General features: G+C 39.9%; 1 protein-coding gene across 1 annotated transcript in view; it reads right to left on the reverse strand.

Annotated features, from left to right (window-relative positions):
* Positions 1 to 23,797, reverse strand: part of LOC124172799 — a 175,997-nt gene that overhangs the window by 142,669 nt on the left and 9,531 nt on the right. The window contains exon 2 of the mRNA XM_046552283.1: positions 12,253 to 12,852. Coding sequence (XP_046408239.1) covers positions 12,253 to 12,673 — 421 coding nt within the window. The 5' untranslated portion in view covers positions 12,674 to 12,852. The remainder of the gene's footprint in view (positions 1 to 12,252; positions 12,853 to 23,797) is intronic.

The following is a 23,797-nucleotide window of genomic DNA, read 5'->3' on the forward strand; positions in this document are numbered from 1 at the left end:
ATCTGTTAGAAATGAAGTTAATGGAGTGCTCAGTCTCAAATTTATGTGGTAAACTGTTGTTCGATAAATATAATGATTGACGAAACAATGCTTTGCATGATTTTTATTCAGTGCGGCGCCTATAAATTGTTTGAATAGTTAGTCGTTATTTGACTAAGGAAATTTAGTGATGCAAAAAAACATCGCCTTTCGTCTGGATTTATGCTTACGTTTATCGGATAGATGTATATCTGTCGCCGCACCACTCCTGTTCCTGTATATCTGTTCGCAACAGGTATATTGGCTATTATTTGCTCCACCTCCGGTAAAGCGACAATTCGCTATAGTGAGTGTTTATTAGTGCACCGTGGAGTGTCGTTATATCGAGGTTGCACTGTATCATTTTTTAGAATTATAACAATTCAGTTAAAAATATTTTTCACAGCCTCGGGCGACGCTGAATGAATGTCTTTTACTAAGTCCTATTAAAGAAAAGTCCTATCTTCTTGCGGATAGTGTAACAACAAGAGCTTTCAAAATAGGGCAAGAGTAGGAACATTTGTGAAAAATAACAGTAAATCAAAGGAGGAAAATATAAAAAAATAGTATCCTAAAAACAAAAAAAATTAATTTCGCCGCGAGTAAGTATATGTCGCCGACTCATGGCCCAATAAAGCGGCATGCTGTCCCAATTAAGCGGAGAATACTCTGGGATATTCCTCTATTGGATTCTGTTCTTCAAGATCTGCCCCAATTCAGCGGCTGCCCCAAGTAACCGGTGGACCCATTGAACGAAGCCTACTGTACTTGTGATTTCTCTGTACTTCAGGGTTCCCGCTCAAACTAAATGATAAAATTCACGGTTTTTTCCGGGTTTTCACGGTCTAAATTTCGCCAAATTCACGGTCTTTTGATAAGCCATTTTAGGAAGAAATATTGATCACGTAACAATAACCGGCCGCACTTTTAACCAAACTAAAAATTTAGCAATCGCGATAAACGCCGGAAATGCAAACACAGCATTGAAAGTCCTCCTATGACGTCGCCAATCTTTGCCAAAATTTAGAGTGGGCTAAAAGTTGTGAGTGGGAAATGGAGGGTGGCAGGGAAATCAATTTTTCGCCAGGATTAATGAACACTTTAGCTACCGGTCTTCCAATCACAGGCTTAAGGTCTCTGTATCGTCATGGCACAAGGACCAATATTTACACTTCGAATATACGTGTGCAGATAAATAAGTGGACAGTGTCTGCGAATGACTGACCTTGAAATAATGATCGACGTATCGATTTTTCTTTCCATCAGTCAATCACAGACCTATAATCAAGTTTGAGAGGTTTTTAAGGTTTTACGACAAAATTCACGGCTATTTCCAGGTTTTTTTCACGGCAGACGAAATTCACGGTTTATTCACGGTTGAGTGGGAACCCTGGCACTGGTGATTATTGTCATATTAAATCTACCAAAAGTAACACCAACTGCTTCCTGCTCATTGAACCCTCCTATGTCCCGTGCGACAAAGGGCTAAACATTAGCAATGAAAACACTTTGTGAATCTTGAGCAATTTATTTAAAAAATTACTACCAGTTTCCGCCGTCATGCCATTATCAAGTACAGTTGAGGACCTCAAATCCGGAAAACCAGAAATCTGAAATGTTTTAAAACAATAGAGTAGTTTCCTTCATCAAAGAAAACGAAAGGCATTGATTGGGATTCGTTACTCACCATTAGTGTATTCATTATATACAAATTATTTGGTTTTAGAAATACCGGTTTAGACGAATGACAATGGTCAATTTTATCCTCATTTGAAAAAGGCCAGATTGGCGCCCATGCGATGCCACTCCACGTGACGTCACAGGGACCTAGTCTCTATACGAGTAGATAGGAGTTTTACATCATCTGAGGTTACCAATGCATGCATGAGGCACAGAGCTCAGGGAAATATGTCTTAATAATCACCTATTAAAACTGGCTACAGTCGGAAAGTTTTCTTCGTTTGATAAGGTATTAATAATCCTTATTTAATCCAAGCACTACCAGCTAGCACGGTACTCTGTTACCTGCTAGCATCCATCCTGCGTCGTATCAGAGCTCAGAGCCTCGCCCCAAGGTCACCTCACAAGGCGGGAGGGGGAACCAGAACGACGTCACACAGAGTTTTCCCAGCATTCATACATAGCCGTCGCGTTTTCACACGGCGCTTGAAAATTTTCACTTTTCATTTAATCGCAAAAAACAGATGACGTCATTTAAAAATCTAAAAGGGTGAAATACGTGCTCCAGGAGTAATAATCTTTTGATTTAGGCCAGTGGTTCCCAACCGGTGTGCCGCGGCACTAAGGGGTGCCGGGAGATCTTTTGAGGGTGCCACCAAAATTTCGGGGAAAAAATTGCACTAACGTCATTCTCTCTTGGCGGGAGAGGGGGAGGGAGGGAGGGGACTACCGAGATAGCAGAGAGTCCTTCTCCACCCCACCCGCTCCTCAGTGAGGGTTGTGGATTGACGCGTATTTTTTTTATTAAGGCAGAATCAGTGTAAATAGTATTCTCATATCATCTAGGACTAGGTATAAAGTGTTGTTGCATGCAAACTCTCGAAATGAAACAAATAAATAAATAATAATAAAAAAGCTACGGAGATTTTAAATATCTATTTCCTTATAAGGGTGCCGGGAACTTTTGAAAGGCTTTCCAAGGGTGCCTCAAACAAGAAAAGGTTGGGAACCACTGATTTAGGCAATGAAAAAACAATAGGAAACCACACTATTCCTCTGCATAGTGTTTCCACTTGCCACCTCGTGGCTCCACTTCCGACAAGCAGGAAGTTAGCATGTGCTATGAACATACACTAACAACCTAGGAATCTCATATATCGAGCACAAGAGACTGAATGCATCTATAAATTAATTAGCTAACAAAATAAAGAAGCATTTGCACAGATTTACTGTCCTACTAAGGAAGGTATCGATAGATATCACAACGTCTGCTAGCACTTGTGACTGGGCAGGTGCGTCCCTACCAAAATTGCAACATTTTGAAACCTTTGGAATTTTCATTAAAAATTATGTCAACGATTTTTATCTGAAAATTTCCATCTTAAAAAAAAAACATTTTTCCCATATCCAACTAGCTAAACGTAACACGAATAAAATAATAATAGTATATATATATTTTTTTATATCACGAGATGTGGGTCAAATGTAAATATTATTTATTTTTTCAAACTTTGCCTACGTTTCGGACATTATATTTGTCCATCCTCAGGGCTATAAAAATGATAATGTATGATACAAAATTAGTTAAATACAGGCAATTTTACAAGTGTTATATATTCTTTGTTTCACTTGACTGAAATATTTTTCATATAACTGTTCCTGATGTCTAAAAAAGGAATTGTAAAAACTATTCGGAGTTAAATTTGAAAATGATTTTTTCTTTTCTTCAAGGTTTTTTTTAGTTTGGTCTATTTCCCAAATGCAAATTCTTATTTCAGTTATTAATATTGATCTTTTGAATTTGTAAACTATTTTTTCAACATCATTGTTTTTTTTGCATTTGGGAAATAGACCAAACTAAAAAAACCTTGAGGAAAGAAAAAATCATTTTCAAATTTAACTCCGAATAGTTTTTACAATTCCTTTTTTAGACATCAGGAACAGTTATATGAAAAATATTTCAATCAAGTGAAACAAAGATTTTATAACAACTGTAAAATTGCCTGTATTTAACTAATTTTGTATCATACATTATCATTTTTATAGCCCTGAGGATGGACAAATATAATGTCCGAAACGTAGGCAAAGTTTGAAAAAATAAATAATATTTACATTTGACCCACATCTCGTGATATATTAAAAAAAAATATATATATATATATAATAAGGGGTCGTGAAGTATAAAGTTTGAATAATAATAGTGTTAGGCCCGTATTCTTATTCGACCCTATAGGGCCAACCGACCCTGGATGCGTCATCAGCCCCTACATAAACCAATCTCGCCCTACATACGCCACATCAAGCGCTACATATGGCCGTTGTTGGAACTAAACTGGCCCTACTTGATGTAGGATACACAAACCAACTTTACACCCTACAAAAACATGGAGGCCAAATATCGTCTGCTGATCACTTCGATTAAAGAATCTAAGTTCCAATGGTTATTAACACGTTGCGTACCGGGATATTTAAATTCCTAGGAACGCCGATTCTGGAAATATGTGCCTATTAGGGCGTAATGCCTTTGGTTTAAACATGGTTAAAAATCTAATGTTTAGAATATAACTTTACCCAATCAAACGTTATGATGTATCAAATCATCATGAATAGCGAACAACAACTGAAAACGTACTAACGAATACGTATTGTACGCTTTAAAATTATTTAGGTTGACGCGCCTAAATGACGAGAATCTTCGTCATCCGTCCGGAACGTTCGGGAAACAAATGACGAGAATTCTCGCCATCCGTACGCAACGTGTTAAGGGAGACAAGCTCACACAAACCATTTAAAAATGTAAAGGAACACAATGGAAAGGTAATAATACTACAACATTATAGCCACAAAGTCAAATAAATAATAAAATTGACTAAAATAATAAGAACGATATAGCCGTATACATTAAGGTGCCTCGTTTTGCCACTTTTTTTTAGGGAGAGAATCGTAATACCTGGCAAAAGTTGTGTACCCGGGTGGGTATTACAGGTATGATTTTTTATAAAAAACCGGTTAATATCTTCTGTTCGCCATTTTGTCTTGAAATTTCGAAATTTTTAACAAAAAACGTTAAAAATGTATATAAAATTTGAATTTGGTTTCAGCAATCACTTATTTTTGCCAATGGTGTATAACATTGGTCTTTCCTTGTTATTTTAGGCCAAACACGACAGCTCTATTCCTTTTAATTATCGAGAAAATGACCTTTTATCATGTCCCCGTAAGCAGTTTTGTGGACAGGCAACCCGCAACACACGCCCTCATTTTACGCTATGCATGCGGTAAATGACGCGAAATAGAGATGTTTTTCAGTCAAAAACGCGTAAACCATGTCTGAAGTTGTCAAGAGTAGTCACTAGGATGAGTGCATGCTATTTTATACCATCGCCGACTATATTGACCATATTTTCCTGTTAGAAGATATCACTGAAGATGGAAATTATCATTCGGGATTCACTATGACGGTTTCATGCCCCTGAAGAGTCAAATTCACCTCCCCTGCGGTCAGAAAAGGGAAAAATTTCAGTATGATCTAGCAAATGTAGAGCCCCTCGCTCACCTATCCAGAGAAGTTAGCCATGCGACCCAGAGCCCATCACGTGGAGGTGCCTGCACCTAGGGCTCCTCCACCTCCTCTACCCAGCCTACCAGCCAACGTTATGCAGACCACTTTATTTGTTCTGAATCGTTACTGTCCGGAAATATTGTGAAAAATTGAGATTTCGATGGAAACTTGGGCAGAACTTGCCGTGAACTATCCGTTCCACTGCCACTGTGTGGTGGAGATATACAGCGAATGACTATTCTGGCGAAGTATATTCGGGAAGCGACAGTTTTTCAACGATTTCTTCATTTGATATATTCCTCACAACTTGTAGCACGATAATAGAAACATCGGTGCTTTCCCAATGAACCATTTCTCCATAATCCATGGCTTCAAAATTCAAATGGAAAACAATTTTCCATCAGAGACCATAATTTAAATTACCTGCTTCGTGATCTATAGCTCTGAGAATTTTAATTTGTACCTCCTGTCGGACAGTCAGTCGACGATCACTTATCACTATTAGAATATTTTCTGGGAGTGCGGGAAACACTTTTGTTTGGATGGATGAATAAACTACTCCTTGGTGCTTCCTTGGCAAGAATCTATATACATATATGAATGGTCTCACAGACGTGACGATCATCATTGGCAAACAAAGATGTCCTGATCCTACATTGCATCACTACGTACATCTTTTATATAAATGTTACTTTCAAAGACTTAATTGCTAGGTTTCTTAGCCTAAATGTATAACGTAAGAACTCTGTTAGCTGTGGTCAACCAACAGACTTTATTTAGTTTCCCAGGAATCATAGTGACTAGCCCTCCTGGACATATTCCAGATGCAATGGCTTGGGGTATCTTGACTAAATACTTCAGTTCCTTATTAAGGTTTCAGATTTCTTCTGGGCTGTCGTTGGGCAAGTCACAATTTATGAGATGAAATGACACAACTGGGTGCTTTTCACATTCAGGCAGTTTTGAAACTATGTTAGCTGTGTATTAATACGGGCCGGAAAAAGCGCCGTCAATGTGGGCGGAGAGAGGTTAAAAAGGCAACTCAATGAAATACAGATGGCTAATAGGCCATTGCATAGGTTTTCCCAACATTTCTTCCAATTTTCGCAGGAAACCACCATTCCAACCTGCATTGGTGTCCGTCCCATCATAGCCAAGAACTATATTGCTTAAAATTATGTCGCTATATTGCTCTTGAACTATAACTCCCGCTTTTAAAGCTGTGTTAAGTACACTAGATGTAATGTGTGCACCAGCCCCCCACTTACGCTATATCTCTGGTGAATTATGGCGATCTTAGTCAAGTCTAATTTGACTATGGACTTTCTTTCTCTTGGTTTGGTGATTGTCACATTCTTAGCGTACCTCTCGTCATGGTTTTCCTAATAAACTTAACTAAAAGGGTTAATACGTCTAGATTTTTTCCCAATAGTTAAGATATATTAATATCTTGTAACCATAGATAGATTATGGGGGTTTACAAAAATTACAGCCATGGAAAAGGCCACTATCACGAAAAAAAGTGAAATAATTTGGGCCGATAATTCGGCCCCTGGGAGTTTTCGCTCAACAAGTGAGGGTCGATATAAATGGCAGTAAAAGGGTTGAAAATTAGAGATGGTCGGATCGGATACTTCGGATCCAAATATCCGCGGATATTGCCCTTTATCAGATACTTCGGATGCAAATTCGCTGAAGACATCGGATCTAGATCCGAAATTTGAAATTTACGAGGTGCTGCGCCCGCTCCCAGCGGGCTTACCCCGCTCTTTTCACTGCAGGTCCACAGAGGGATAGGCGCGTTTCTAATTTTAAAACGTAGAAAAAAAGGCAGGGTCTTATGTACAAATTTAATTGGAATGTTCATGTACAAATTGAGGACCTCTTTAAACACAACATTGGAAGTAATTACACTATCCTCTGTTAAACGCACATACTCATGACTCATGCTTGCGTATCAACAGGAGACTTGAATGTGGAATCAGCCGCATTTTGATAAAAGTTATTTAAAGAATGTGAGATATTGTTGCAAATGAACAAATGTATCAGTTTGTGCACCGTTAACGTCAGGAATATTCACCGGTTTTAAGGGTTTAACTTTAAAAGTGTACCACTAAGCCAATCTTATGTCTTTTCACATCTGTACCTGTCGGGAACATTGCGCCTGAACTTGGCAACTCCAACATTGCGCCTCAAGGAAGGTTTATATAGAATATGTTAATTCCTGTTCACTAGTAGACATTCCAACCAATGCGAGATATTGTTGCAAATGAACAAATGTATCAGTTTGTGCACCGTTAACGTCAGGAATATTTACCGGATTTATTTGAATGCCAACTTCGTTGCTTTCCACAGATTTATTTCGTCAGTACGACATGTTTTGACCATAGAGGTCATTATCAAGTACAAAGATTTCAAATTTTAAGCAAACATATATACAGTAAACTCTCGATTATACGAAGCAGGATTTTACGAAGTTTTCGATTATACGAAGTGATAGAGCAGTCCCGGCGAAAAGCCTATGGTAAATACATGGTGCTATTCCATTATACAAAGTTTCGATTTTACGAAATGTTTAGAATTTACAAACCCCGGATCTGTCCCCAGGAGCGAAAGGCATTCGTTTATACGAACTATGGCGAAATATTAGTCAACAAAACTAGTTACGCCGGCGTATGTAGCTAAAAAAAAATCAGCTATCAACTGTGGTTCATCAAAAGTGTGAAATCGTAAATGATAGTGCAACTTTGGAGAGAAAGGGTTCGCCTCAAACCTCACGGTGGGAATTTAGGGGAAGTAGGAGTTCAGTAAAATATCGCGACTGACATAATGCCCCTATTTACGTCCCTATTCGTAAACATCGCATCGACAATACTTCGTAGTTTAACATGTCAGGAAGGTCGCGCGGGGTATTTCGTACACTCCTAATTAACCCTTTGCACTGCTGTGAACGTACCTGGTGCGTTCGCAAGGCAGGCTGCTGTGAACGTACTTCGAAGACTACTTGACTACTTTTCGTGAAGCACTTCGAAGGGTCCCTAATCCGGGACCCTTTCCTCGACGAGCTCACCCTCGCTGGCCCCTTTCTTCGTCCCTCCGAGCCTTTCTCCCCAAAAGTGACCGCTCTAACTGTATTTGAAAATCTATCAATCAATGCCGTCATCAAAAATAATTGTTTGCATCACACTCCTGCCAATCAGGCATTCAAGTACGTCTCTGAACCATGTTTCTGGGATGAGAAATAACGATTTTGTTAACTTTGCTAAAATGGCCAAGTTAATAAAATTGTCATTTTTCATTGCAGGAACACGGTTCAAAGACGACCTTTATTTCCTCCACTACAATCGCTAACTGCTGGAAATCGTCCGGATTCCCTTTGATAGCGCATCATGAGGATGTTCTCGAGGTTGGTACTTGATACAACGAGCCTACTAGTAATTCTCCCGCTATAGTATCATGGCTATGGTTGATTCGTTACGTTATACCTTCAGGAAGCTGCAGCGGATGAAATCGCGGAGGAGATAAGAGGCTTAAAATATGATTTTAAAAAATTCTTGGAAAAAGCAGGAAGAGCACAGCGCGCAACATCAAACGATTATATTGCCCTTGACGATGATCTCCGGGCTTGCGACAATGGGACGCCGGTACATACGTCGGAAGAAGCAGTGGCCGGGACTAGTCAGAATAGCAGTGACGACAAAGATGAAAGTGAGGAAGTAATTTCACCATATAAAAAAGAAGTACCCGCTGCCCTCCAAACATTAAGATATTTTGATCTGGCTAACGAGTTAGGTCCCCAATTTCATTCCCATTTATGCAAGTTAGAAACCATTGTGGAAGCGGCGATGGAGAAGGGCAAAAAGAAAAAAATGACATATTTTTTTAGTAGTATCTTTTCGTGTATACAATAGCCTTCCTGAGTAAACAACTTAAATATCCTAAGTATTGGGCTCTATTAACCACAAACTTATTTTTCAGGCTACTCGTAATGAAGACGCACTTCTAACTCTAACCATGAACTTTCTTCTCGTGCGTCTCCCCGTTTTCCCATGCTGAGAGATCTTTCTTTCCAAAGTCTTTGTTTACTTCCTCCCGTGGCCTTCTGCTGATCTTGCTGACACCCACCTTACGCATCCCAAACCCCTCCTTCCCCAGCATTGCCCATTCACTCCCCCCCTAAAGTTACGGAGCTTGAGTGCGTCGTAGAAAAATACCCCCCCAAACGTAAACTGAGGCAGAGCTGAAGGCCCTTTCCCCACCCTTCTTTTTCCTGCCCCCTTCACCCCACCATATGCTGACCGCTTCTTTCCTCAGGCAATCCCCATCCCGCAAGTTATTAACCGGAGAGAGGCTGAAGAAGTATCTTCCACTGTCGGGGAAATGGTGCCGCGCTTATAATTGTCTCTCTTCTTCTCTGCTGACGTTTCAATTGAAAATATTTTCATTGCTCTTTCCTCACTATATTTATTTACGATTATAGCGCGACTATTTTTTAGTGCTAAAGCTTTAGCTTTGGCCAGGGTCAGCATTTGAATTTTACCCTGCCAACTAACTGTTGGCAATTAGTCTTAATTTTAGTCAGCAGGCCATCCAAGTTGGCTGCCTTTCGCTTGATGAGTTGACTGTCACTCCCATCTTCATTGCTACTTATATTTTCTAGGGATGGATTCACTAATTTCAATGCACCAGACACTTTAGAAACCAGGTAATGCTTAGCCTGTGTTATCTTTCCTTTTCCATGTGAGTGTCTACTGTTAGAAGACAAAGAATGTAATTTCAAAGGAGAGCAGTCTAAAGCCTCCAAGCTGCAGTTGGCTTCTTCTTATTTTCTATCACTTTCCAACACAGTCTTAACTGATGTAAGTTCTCTCTCACTTTCCTCCCTGCCATTGGAAACAATTTCACTTTTACAAATTTAGGAAATCCTCTTGTCACACCTACAGCAAAATTTTTCTCCAGGCTTCACCAGGATGCCCGCTGCTCTCATAGACTTAGACTTTTTTTTAGAGGTATGGTCCTCACAGGACCTTTATGTATGGCAAAGGAGTACAGCATTTAAGCTGATAACACTCGCATTTCTTTAAGTAGCAAAGAAGACGATGAGAGCACACAAGTCAATATAATCTGAGGTTTCAGGAGAGATGGAGTGGAAACGTGACATAATGAAGAAGGAGCAATTTCCACAATTTTAAATTTATTGGTACTACCGGTTTCGCTTTACAGCATCATCAGTTACCTGATAGGTAGCTGATGCATGATCCAATATTGTTTGATCATGAGTATTAGCTTATATCTCCTCCAAATTGTGTAATTTCTAGGTGCCTTGAAAAAGAGCCATTTTTTTCCCGTGAACATGAACGAGTATTTTTTTTTACTAAAAGGAACGCCGGACTCACGATTTTTTTTCATTAGGATCTTTGCTCATACATTAGTGATTACTTTAAATTAAACCAGGAGTCTGTACTCGCATGGCCTTTCCCTGTGGATGCTGATAATGGAAAATAGTGCAAGGGAGATTTTTTTGTAAACTTTATTTTTTTGCAGCTGAATTACTTCATGCAGTGAATATCTAATGATAATGGTGGGATCATTATGGACCACTTAGCATTAGAAAAAAAAATCATGACTTTTCATCTCACAGGAATGGAGTTATGGATGAAAATAAAAATCACCATGTGTTGCACGTTGCGGCACTTTAGGGGTCACGCCCAAATTTCAATTGCTCATATTTCATTAACAAATGACAATTGGAGGCTAAAATTGCACACAATTTCTAATCATACCAAAATGTATGACCATGGTAAGTTTCATGAAAATCCGAGTCGGTGGGTGTCATGGCCTGGTTGATTCGAAATGGAATGACCCCTAAGAAAATCTTATCTCTACGTCAATGATTCTTAGCATAACTTTCATTACATACCCGGTTGGAACCTTGCTCCTGTCGGCATAAAAGAAGAGAGAAATACTATATGAACATAGCACTTCACACCCGGTATGAAGAATATGGTCCTGATGAAGAATTAAGTCATTCGTAGCAATGTCTGCTAAGATGACGGAGAACTCAAACAGAGTTTACTTCAAATATTCGCCAGAAGATAATCATGTCCTACATAATTTATAATCGTAACTGAATCTCAATGAAAATAACTAATGGAAAAGATAGCACATTCAACTGAAAATACGGAGTAACTCGAAATATTAACTTACGAAAGTTATTTTGGAAACGGGTGGAGGCCCTCGTTTTTCTTTTTTTTTTCTCGTCACTGAGCGATAGAGGGCGACATAAATGGCGGTTAGGCCGGCTGCCGCTAAAATTCCGTGGGTGCTGGAAACAAATATATATCTTACGCGAACTTAATAGTTTGTTATTCGCTCCTAACCACAAATTTATAACATTAAATTCTTATAATAAACTTTGCAATTCATTATTTGATTACGTTTTCTAAACTGGTCGGGAATTTCTTAAGCGATCGTTGATGTTGAAGTATGAACGAGAATTGGGAATTTTATGGTGGTATAATTATTTAACGATCTATCACAGCATAAATCGATAACAAAAAGCCTTTTCTATGAATAATACCGAGAATAACCACCGAAAACGTTTAAATAAGACCACTAAAGACAAAAAAGGGCGGAAGAAACAAAATCGAACATTTTTTCGTGACTTATGAAAAAGGTTTGAAATTACGAAACTCGATTTTACGAAGTCCCAATTTTCCGGTCCCACTGACTTCGTAAAATCAAGAGTTTACTGTACCCTTGAAGGGATTGGGGGAAAGAGTGGATTTCTCAATACAACCCCACTTGGGGTTTCCAACCCAGTACCTTTCCCACCCTCCTGACACCCACTCCTTCCACTCTTTCCCCCAATCCCTTCAAAGAGTATATGTGTTTGCTTAAAATTCGAAATCTTTGTACTTGATAATGACCTCTATGGTCGAAACATGTCCTACGGACGAAATAAATGCAGGGCTTCATTTAAGACCACTCACCTGACACCTCCTCCAAATTACGATACTGAAGATCCACGGCTCCTCGAGAGATGTCCTTCACGGCGATCTCTTGACGGGACGACCCGGCAGCGTTCACCTTAGAGATGACCAGCCCACTCGGCATGTTCGTCCGTCCCACCGCCACGCCCAGGCAACGTAGCTCCAGGGACGCACGCCGATCTGCCAGGTTCATCGCCCTGGGGGCTGACAATGCCGGAACGTTGGATGACGACGAGGCCCCTCCGTGCACGTACGACGATGCCGCGGCACCACTGGCCCCCCTATTATCCCCTCCCCTATCACAGACGGTCGACCTGCCATCCACCTCCCCCACTCGTGCATAATACGGTTGCGGTGGCACTTTCCCCTCCCTCCCCTCGGTCCTATCACAGTCCGGCGCTCCATACCGCGGCGCCTCCATCCCCTCCACCTCACACCACCATCATCTTATCACAGTCGTTTAACACTTCCCCTAGCACAACCATTTAGCCTTCCTTCTTCGAGTTAGGGAGTAGCACCATCTTCGTACGTTGCGTTCCGTATACGTTCACATGTGGGGCTTGTGCAGTCTTTTCTCTCCCATCAAGTTCAACAAGACACCTGCAAAGGAATAATAATAATAATAATAATTAGAGATGTGCGAATAGTATCCGCGAATACCTCGAATACCTCAAATACTAGAAAGTATTCGATATTCGGCGTCTCGCATAATTATGCTAAAGGTGCGCTCTCAAATACTTTGAATTTCGTGCCGTACACTGTCGCACACTGTCGTTGTTAGTTGACTCGGAAAATTGTAAATAACTCTAGTCGCATAGTGCATGCAGTGCCGTTATAGGCAAGTTGACAAACTACATCAAATTCGTAGATTAGAGCAGTGAAAAGAGTTCGACGTAGGGAACCGAAAATGATTGGGTGAAAAAAATCCGTAAATCCCCGGTTTCCCCCACCAGGAGAACCTCAGTGCCGTGGGATAGTAACTACGTAGCACAATTCCCAAAATCCGCTACCCCCTGCATCAGCAGACTCGATATGAGCAGCTGAGCTTCTCGAAAGTTGATGCAGTATTTTTTTCGAAAACATATATCAAGTTACAATTTATGAGTTGTGCTATAAATCTCTATTGTTACAGTCACAGACGAAGAGATGTTTTCTCAGGATATTTGGTTTCTCCCTGCTAGCAATTCGAATTCATCTTCTTATCTCGTGAGAACTTCCAGAGATGGACTGAAAATAATTGAAGAAAATCCGGTGGAGAAGCACTTGTATTTTGCAAAACACCTCAGATTGTCCGCTGGCACTTGACAGTAGGAGTGGGGGTAAAGCGAGCTACCTGCTGAGAATAAGAAGTTGGATGAAGCCAAGCATCAGATCAGCGTGCCGCTGAAATGGCATTGAGTAGATAAGAATGTATACATCAGACAGAAATCCATCGTAGCAATGTAAATGCCGGTTTGCAATCATTTTTTCGCGAGGTGGTGTGTCCTCTTAGAATATTTGAAAGAGATGTTAGTTGAATCAACTATATGCCCAAATTGTTTCCATAAAATTAAAATATTCCATTAATCAGCTAAATTCCTGTTGGAATCCTTTAAAAGAAATCAAAATTACTCCCCAAAATCTTGTGTCTCCTGCTGCATAGGCAACCGAGTCAAACATTCCCGCATTCATCATTTAGTATTCGAGGTATTCGAATATTCAAGCAATGATTTAATATTCGAATTCCATATTCGAGTTAGAAAAATCTGCTATTCGACCCATCTCTAATAATAATACACATTAGTGCCACCTCTCGTCATCATTAGCCCAGATCAGCGTTTCCCAACCAGTGGGTTGCGACCCTCTAGTGGGTCGCGGGCGGAATTTAAGTGGGTCGCAGCGTGGCTCTTCAAAATGTACCAAATTTAAATGATTCACCTGATAATATTAATTTTATGTATGCGTCATTTTTATTATTTTTTTTAACATAAAAAATCTTGGTGCAATGCTTGCCTATTACATTGAAACGAAAACAATAGCGTAACAGAGCTTGTGCACGATCTGGCAACACCGCCGCCGCACTGGTTAGACCGGTTTTCCCCCACCACACACAGATAAATTAAGTACCAATTAAGTGTACAATATGCATGCATACGTATTTGTATGTGTGCGTGTAATCATGGGTGGGGTAGGGTTGGGTCGCGAAAATGGAAAAAAATTAAAAGGTGGGTCGCTAGTAGGGCTGTGCGAGAATTTCATTTCTCGGCATTGTCGGGACGAGACTCTCGGCACGGCGAGACTCTCGCCTGGGTCGAGAGTCTTGACGAGAGTCGAGAAGTCTCGCCCCTTCGAGATTTCTCGACACCCGTCGAGACTCCCGGCTCCCCGAAAAAATAACACTATTTCTATTTTAGACATTGAAAATAATTTAGCAAAAAGATTATTTTACGACATCATATATATTTCCAAAACTAAAAATAGTTGTAATATAAGATCGACATAGACAATTTAAGCATATTTTATTATTTAATCAAGCAAAATTGACTCGTAACCATGAACCTTAGTTACCATAAATAAACATTTCAAAAAATATATAAAATTCGATAGAATTAAACGATGATCTATTCTTTTTTTAATTATCAAGTGAAAGTTTCTTTTCTATTATATTACTATAATATTTAACATTGATGTAACCCTTAAACATGTCTGTGTATCAAAATTATTTGCTCAATTTCATTACAAGCCCTGATTATGGATTGTAAATAAACGGAAACGTCGGCACATTTACATTTCAATTTAAAGACCTACACTTTATGATTCAAATTTTATATTAAGTATTTCCAAAACTAAAAATAGTTGAAACATAAGATCGACATTGACAATTTAAGCATACATATTTTATTTTTTCTATAGAATTCAATAGAATTTTATATATCTTTTTGAAATGTTTATTTATGGCAACTAAGGTTCATGGTTACCAGTCAATTTTGGTTGATTAAGTAATAAAAATGCTTAAATTGTCAATTAAATAAAATATTTTTATAGTGTGAATAAATCCATAGAAGTAGTAAGGGATACCCCAGTAATCTCTATTAACGACTGATTGCGGTATTCATCGGAATTTCTCGCCTTGCCCGGGAGTCTCGACGGGTGTCGAGAAATCTTGAAGGGGCGAGACTTCTCGACTCTCATCAAGACTCTCGACCCAGGCGAGAGTCTCGCCGCGACGAAGGTCTCGTCCCGACAATGCCGAGAAATGAAATTCTCGTCTCGACCGTCGAGACGAGACTCTCGCACAGCTCTAGTCGCTAGACATAAACGGTTGGGAACCACTGGCCCAGGTAATCCGGAGTTCGCTGTATGTGGATTGATATGAATGGGATAAACCCTTCACATAGATATTGTAAATTACATACGCAAATAAAACACACGAGATAAAAATATATGTTCACAAAATTTAAAGTAAGAAAATAGAGAGAACCATAAATTTAACAAATGTACACAGCATTTGACTCTTTTGACCTTTTCGAGTCGGCGGAGTTTTCGTCTTAGCATGACTGCTGTACTGAGCCCCAAGAGACTCTTCTTTCTATTGGTACGGAGCATTTTTTGAGGGCATTCGTTAAGACGGGTCTCGCTGAACCTTTTTCGACCCCTCCACGAAGGGACTTCACATTATCTCTGACTCCGAGAGTAGTTGTGCTCCCTCCTTTCCGGGTTTACGACCATACCTGCGGCATTTGTTCGCGGTCAACTTATGTATTGGTTATATGTATTTTGCAAATGGATAATTGTTGCTTGCACGTAAATTATAGACTTTGGATTGAATTCCTCATTTTTATCTGAGCATTGTCAATATTTAAACAAAGTTCTAAGGCCATTATTAACGCATTTAATGCAGCAACAATTTCCATGTTTTTGTAATACATAACTCCAGATGTAAATAATGTTTATCGTAGAATTTCGTTTAAAAATTGGAAACGCTGCTCAAAAGACAAATAATTCAATTATTAGTTTATTTTTCTTGAGAAATGAACAAATATTTATTTCGAAACCTGACTGGATAAACAATTGTATGACCGCTGTCCCTTACCGCTAAGAGGATGTTATTAAAGAGGAGGGGTCCGGGTACCTGATTCTGGATTCCGAGGGTAAATCCTAAACCCCGCAGGGTTGGGTCCCGAAACAAAGACGTCGTAAACCCGCGACCATCCTAAAAGGGGGAGAGCTAGAAAACGTATATATACGGCTTTCATTCTCCTGGCTAGCAAAATCTCACACGTAAATATACGGCCAGTAAATATACGGCCGTCGTCTCCCGGGTCAGGAAACGTCCACACATATATATACGTGTATAGTAGGGAAAAGGTTAAAGTATTGAAATTGCAAATTTGAATACAGTCGAGGACCTCAAATCCAGAAAGCTTGGGACCAATGGGTTTCTGATTTTCTGGTTTTTCTGGATTTCCAGTCTTCGGCACGCAGAAAAAGTGGTACACTTTTCTCAGAGAATTTTAATGCAAAGTGTGTCAAATCACGACCGTAGCTTCCGCAGCATAAGCTATACGTGCTTAATACTGCCTACTGCTACGAGGAGCAAAGACTTAAGAACTGTGTCACACAATCTTTCATTATATGCAAAAGGTCCTTCCTACGTTGGTTGCAAATTCTTCAACCACCTGCCTTCGAATATAAAAGGAATTAACTGCCTCCTAGATTTTAAAGTAAAGTTGAAAAGGTATTTGATATCTAATGCCTTTTATTCTGTAAACGAATTTAATGTGTTTCATTGTCTTCTCTTCTTTATATCATTTTGTTTATTTCTTTGACTTGTCCTATACATGTTTTAGTGTCCTGGGATGATTAAAATTACAGTAGACTCCCGATTATCCGGCTGCGGTTTATCCGGGTTGCGGATTATCCGTGCATGATTTTCACTCTCGCTCAATTTTTTCCGCGATCTTTGTTTTTAAAAATCCTACGCAAAATTACCGGAATTACTGCATCAATGCTAGGACATACGGGGCTTATCATTTCCGTTAGAATCCCCTTCGTAAAACGGAAGCGATCGCGCTCTAGTTGCATTCACGGGAGCACCGTGTTCCTGTTTTCCAAGCCTCGCAGTGCACGACCGCGCTCCTTGATCACGGATACAAGTCCCGCAGCAGTTTCAACCCGGGCAACTTGTGCGAGACGCGACTGCGTGGCGTGGTGCCTGACAGTGTAGTTTGCGACGTGAAGCAGTGGTTTTGAAGCATTCGTGCAAACCTTTTTCCTGTATCCGTTATCACACAGCCACGGATGCATGGTTTTCGAAACCAGGCCATACACAAAGCATTAATAATACGAGTACATCCACGCTATCGTCGCTAAAAAAAGATCGCGAACTGGCGAAGAAAGCTCTCAAGGAGTCCTGGAAGCACTCTAAAGCAACACAATAACTGCATAAATAATAATATATTGTTTGTTTTAAGTAAATTATGAACATTAAAAGACATTTAACTGAAAGTTTGGATTATCCGTGTTTTCCGATTATTCGTGCCGTCCCTCCCCATCATTAGCCCATTAGGATAATTGGCAGTGTACTGTATTATTATTACTGGATGAGAACAAGCAATAAATACATCTTTTCCTTCATGCTAAATAGCTTTCATTGATAGCATACAATAGCAGACATCAGCAAATTGCGCAGCAAGCTCAGTTCAACATGCTTTCTCATAAGAAGCATCAGGAACACTGTAAATAATGATGTCTTATTGTCCATTTACTATAGTGAATTTTACTCGCACATTATTTTCAGTATCCTGTTTTGGGGTTCCTCTCCCCATTCTACTGAAATCTTTCAAATTCAGAAGCGAATTATAAGGCTGATGTGCAATGCCCCCTATGATTCACCTTGTCGTCCCTTGTTCAAGAAACTGGACATATTACCACTACCATGTGTGTATATTTTTCATTTACTTGCTTACACAAAAAGAAATCTATTTCATTACATTAAGAACCGTGATGTCCACCATCATTCTAACAGGCAAATTGACCAGCTGCATGTTTTGTATGTGCGCACCAAGAATACCAGTGCTGGTCCAAATTGTATGGGCCTTCAATTCTACAATAAATTGCCACCTGAACTTAAGGCACCATTAAGTGTCACTACTTTTAAGACCAACCTACTTAAATATTTGAAATTAACCTACTTAAATATTTGAAATTAAGAATGTATTATTCTGTAGATGAATTCTTAAACAAAGTTTGACGTATCCTGCATCATTGTATATTTGTATTTATTGTATACATATTTTTTTAACCTGACGTGTCCTATTTCAGTGTACCCCTTGTACTTCTAGATCTCTGGACAAATAAACATTATTATTATTATTATTATTATTATTATCGCGACATCTATCGATACCTTCCTTCGTTGGACAGAGAGTATGAGGGTTCTAGGTGAACCCTTCGAAGGATACAACGCATCGGGGCCAGGAACCAAGCTCGTGGCTTATACGCCCGATCACCTGGAGATGGGGAGGTGAGGAAGGGAAAAGGAAGGAGGCGCCGCCGCGATAGGAGCCCTTCGACGCCTCTGGGGTAGGATAGGTTCCGAAGGAATGGGACGGGGAAAAACAGCTCAACACTCATCATCATCGCTGGTCAACAATCCTAGGATTGGTTTGACGCAGCTCTCCACTCTATTCTCCTATCAGCTAATCTTTTCACACCTACGTATTTCTTCTCTTTCACATCTCTCTTTACTTGTTCCATATATTTTGTTCGAGGTCTTCTTTTTCCATTCTTGCCTTCCACTTGCCCTTCGATGATTGTCTTCATCAGGCCATCATGTCTCAAGATGTGGCCCATAAGGTTGTTCCGTATTCTTATTAAGGTTTTCATGAGGCTTCTCTTCTCTCCCACCCTTCTTAGGACTTCCTCGTTAGTAACTCGGTCGATCCATTTGATTTTCATCATTCTTCTGTAGCACCACATTTCAAAGGCCTCTATCCTTGCTTTCTCCGCTGCGGTCATTGTCCATGCCTCACTTCCGTATAGGAGCATATTCCAGCTCAACACTATAGAAGCGAAGAGGGCCCGACTAAATAGTGAAACCAAGCCTACGCAATTAATGTGCCAGCGATTTTAGTGGGTTTTCCTATGAGGAAAAAAAATCCATCGATCAAATCGCTAGATAGTGCGAACGGACACTTGAAACGTCACCAACCCCTACATCAAGGATGTTGGTAATACCTGGAGGCAGGGTTGATAAAAATCATGATTTTTTTCAAAAAAATCGTTTTTGTTGATTTTTTTTATTTAAATCGGATTTTATTGATTTAAATGAGATTTTTATGATTCTTCATTCATCAAAGATTCAGTTAACCCTTTCACTGCTGTTCAATCTCCGGAAACCTTCTCCTCACATGCGGCGAAAATGTTAAAATGCGTTTCCTGGGCCCATGGAGCAGGTACTTCCAGGATGGGTGTGGTACACCCTCCGAAGGGTCGCTAATCCCCGACCCTATCCTCGACGAACTCACCCTCACAGGACCGTCTCATCGGCCCTACCACCGGGGGCCCTACCTCCGGAAAAGTGATCGCTCTGACTGCAATTTGAAAATCAATCAATCAATCCGATCATCACAATATGATTGTTTTCATCGCACTCCTGCCAATCAAGCAATCAAGTACGTCTTTGAACCGTGTCTCTGCGATAAAAAATAACGATTTTGTTAACTTTGCAACAAAACGTGGCTGCGGACCACCGGAAAACGGCCATTATATCAAGTTGACAAAATCATTATTTTTCATCGCAGAAACACGTTTCAAAGACGTGCTTGATTGCTTCATTGGCAGGAGTGCGATGAAGACCATCATATTGTGATGATCGGATTGATTGATTGATTTTCAAATTGCAGTCAGAGCGGTCACTTTTCCGGAGGTAGGGCCGATGAGACGGTCCTGCGTTGGTGAGTTTGTCGAGGAAAGGGTCCTGGATTAGTGGGTCCCTTCGAAGTGCTTCGGCGAAAGTGCTGACCGCATGGCAAGGAGGAAGAAAAAGTACGTCCACAGCAGTCTGCCGTGCGGACGTACTAGGTACGTCCACAGCAGTGAAAGGGTTAATTACAAAACTAACCATTTGGGCAGCATAATGGAGAATGATCGTTTGCAGAAACAATAAGAGGCGACATACTCTAAACTCAATACAACATTTAGTCAATCAGGGGAGAGAACTATGGAAATGCCAATGGTATCAAATTAAAAATTACACCAGCATAATATAAAATTGCCATTGGAAGTATCAAATGTGCTACATTATGCGGTTCTAAAGCATATGAAGTTTTAAAAAATTCTGTAATTGCAACTTTGTATGGTGCCTACGCTTAAAGTTAAATCAGAAAACAATTTTTTCAACGTATACACAAGTATTCTAACCAAAGCCATTTTTTTTTAATTTTCATGTAACATGCATTCCTACAGTATCATTTCTATTTAAGAGCCACCATTGCGCTGATAACTGTCGATTCATTGTATTAAGAAATAAAAATCAAAATTATACACTTACAGCTTCCTTTTCTTGACTCTTTAAAAATCAAACATATAGATCAGATTATGATTTAAATCACCTGATTTTTTAAAATAAAAATCAAGTGATTTAAATCGTGATTTAAATCAGGATTTAAATCAAAGTTATTTAAATTAATCAACCCTGCCTGGAGGCTCTATTTCCGAGTTTGTAGCAGGGTAATGTTTCGCCATCATAGTTTTATAAACTTTAGGACTTAGTCTCCGATTGATATTGGGAGATGACTAAGTTTTGTTCTAAAAATGTACTACATAAAGTGAAAAACACTCCCATAATCATTACCAGCATGCAAGAGGGTAATTTCCTTCATCAAAGAAAACGTAAGGCATTGATTGCGATTCGTTACCCACCATTAGTGTACTCATAATGTACACATTATTTGGTTTTAAAAATACCGGTTTAGACGAATGGCATAGGTCAATTTTTACCTCATTTGAAAAGAAAAGCAAATGCTTTAATATTTTTGTAAATTAATTAATCTATAAATGCCTTCAGGCTTTTGTGCTTGATATCTGAGATCCCTACATTTCCCTGCCTAGGTTGTTTGTGCTAGCGTGTGCTAACTTCCCACTTGTCCCAGAACAAGGCTCAGAGAGTGGTGCCACAAGGTGGCTAGTGGAAACACTATACAGAGGAATTTTCAAACGCTTCAGATTCCTGGTTTTCCATGTTTCTTGATTCCGGATTTAACCTTTTCCCTACTGTACACGTATATATGCGTGTGGGCATTTCCTGACCCGGGAGACGACGGGCGTATTTTTACGTGTGAGATTTTCCTGGCCGGGACAACGAAAGCCGTATACATATGTTTTCTAGCTCTCCCCCTTTTCGGACGGTCGCGGGTTTACGTCGTCTTTGTCTCCCGACCCAACTCTGCGGGGTTTAGGATTTACCCTCAGAATCCGGGAGCAGGTATAACCCCTCTTAGTGGTAAGGGACAGCGGTCGTACAATTGTTTATCCAGTCAGTTTTCGAAATAAATATTTGTTCACTTCTCATAAAAAATTTACTAAGAATTGAATTATTTGTCTTTTGAGCAGCGTTTACTATTTTAAAACGGAATTCTATGATAATATTAACTTATATCTCGAGTTATGTATACACATCAACATGGAAATTGTTGCTGCATTAAATGCGTTAATATTGGCCTTAGAACTTCGTTTAAAATTTGACAATGCTCAGAAAAAAATGAGGAATTCAATTCAAAGTCTGCAATTTACGTGCAAGCAACAATTATCCATTTGCTAAATACATATAGGCAATACATAAGTTGACTGCGAATCAATGCCGCAGGTATGGTCGTAAACCCGGAAAGGAGGGAGCACAACTACTCTCGGAGTCCGAGATAATGCGGAGTCCCAGCGGGGAGGGGTCGAAAAAGGTTCAGTGAGACCCATCTTAATGAATGCCCTCCAAAAATACTCCGTACCACGAGAAAGAAGTCTCTCTTGGGGCTCAGTACAGCAGTCATGCTAAGACGAAAACTCCGCCGTCTCGAAAGGGTTAAGATCCTCAACTGTATACACTACACAATGTGATCCAATCCAGCTCCAAGTATGAAAATACGCATGATGCAATTAACCGACTCACAAACAGTTATCACTATTTATTTTGCTCATATCAATAGCAGGCTAAGATATGGTATTTTAGCCTGGGGTCTATCCCCTAAGGCTGTTCGTATTTTTAAATTACAGAAATGGGCAGTCAGAATCATCTGCAAAGCTAGGAAACGAGACAGCTGTCGCAATCTTTTCAAAAAGTTACAAATCCTTCCCCTACCTTGTATTTCTATTTATTGTGCTGTGATGCTTATAAGAAATCACCATTCTCACTTGACACTTCTACAGAATCTTGATATTCATAATCATAACACGTCTGAGGTTACCAATGCATGCATGAGGCACAGAGCTCAGGGAAACATGTCTTAATAATCACTTATTAAATCTGGCTAAGGTCGGAAAGTTTTCCTCGTTTGATAAGGTATTAATAATCCTTATTTAAGCCAAGCGCTACCATCCAGCAAGGTACTCAGCTATCCGCTAGCAGCCTGCGACGTATCAGCGCTAAGCCTCGCCTCAAGGTCATCTCACCGGGCGGGAGGGGGAACCAGAAATACGACGTACGGAGATATTTCCCGGCATTCATACTTAAGCGTCGCGTTTTCGCGCGCTTGAAAATTTTCACTTTTCATTTAATCGCGAAAAATAGATATCGTCATTTAAAAATCTAAAAGCGTGAAATACGTACTCCAGGAGTAATAATCTTTCGATTAAAGCAATAAAAAAATAATAGGAAACCACCCTATTCCGATGATTTTGCATCCGATTTCTTTTAAACCGCACAAAAATTGAGTGAGAGTGAAAAATCATGCACGGAAGATCCGCAGCCTGGATAAACCGCAGCCAGATAATCGGGCGTCTGCTGTATTGCCTCACTCTCAGTATTTAAGAAGAAAGTTAAAAATATGGAGCCGAGTTGACGTTACAGCCGATGCCGTTATAACCAAGTTCCACTGTACTACACAATGTGATCCAATCCAGCTCCATGTTTGAATATATTTTTAACTTTCTTCTTAATATCGTGAGTATCGTGGAATAGGGTGGTTTCCTATTATTTTTTTATTGCTTTAATCGAACGATTATTACTCCTGGAGTACGTATTTCACGCTTTTAGATTTTTAAATGACAACATCTATTTTTCGTGATTAAATGAAACGTGAAAATTTTCAAGCGCGGAAAACGCGACGCTTAAGTATGAATGCCGGGAAATATCTCCGTACGTCGTATTTCTGGTTTCCCCTCCCGCCCGGTGACGTGTCCTTAAGGCGAGGCTTAGCGCTGATACGTCGCAGGATGCTAGCGGATAGCTGAGTACCTTGCTGGATGGTAGCGCTTGGCTTAAATAAGGATTATTAATACCTTATCAAACGAGGAAAACTTTCCGACCTTAGCCGGTTTTAATAGGTGATTATTAAGAGATGTTTCCCTGAGC

Source organism: Ischnura elegans (assembly GCF_921293095.1).
Source record: "Ischnura elegans chromosome 13 unlocalized genomic scaffold, ioIscEleg1.1 SUPER_13_unloc_3, whole genome shotgun sequence".
In the NCBI taxonomy this organism is placed as follows: domain Eukaryota; kingdom Metazoa; phylum Arthropoda; class Insecta; order Odonata; family Coenagrionidae; genus Ischnura; species Ischnura elegans.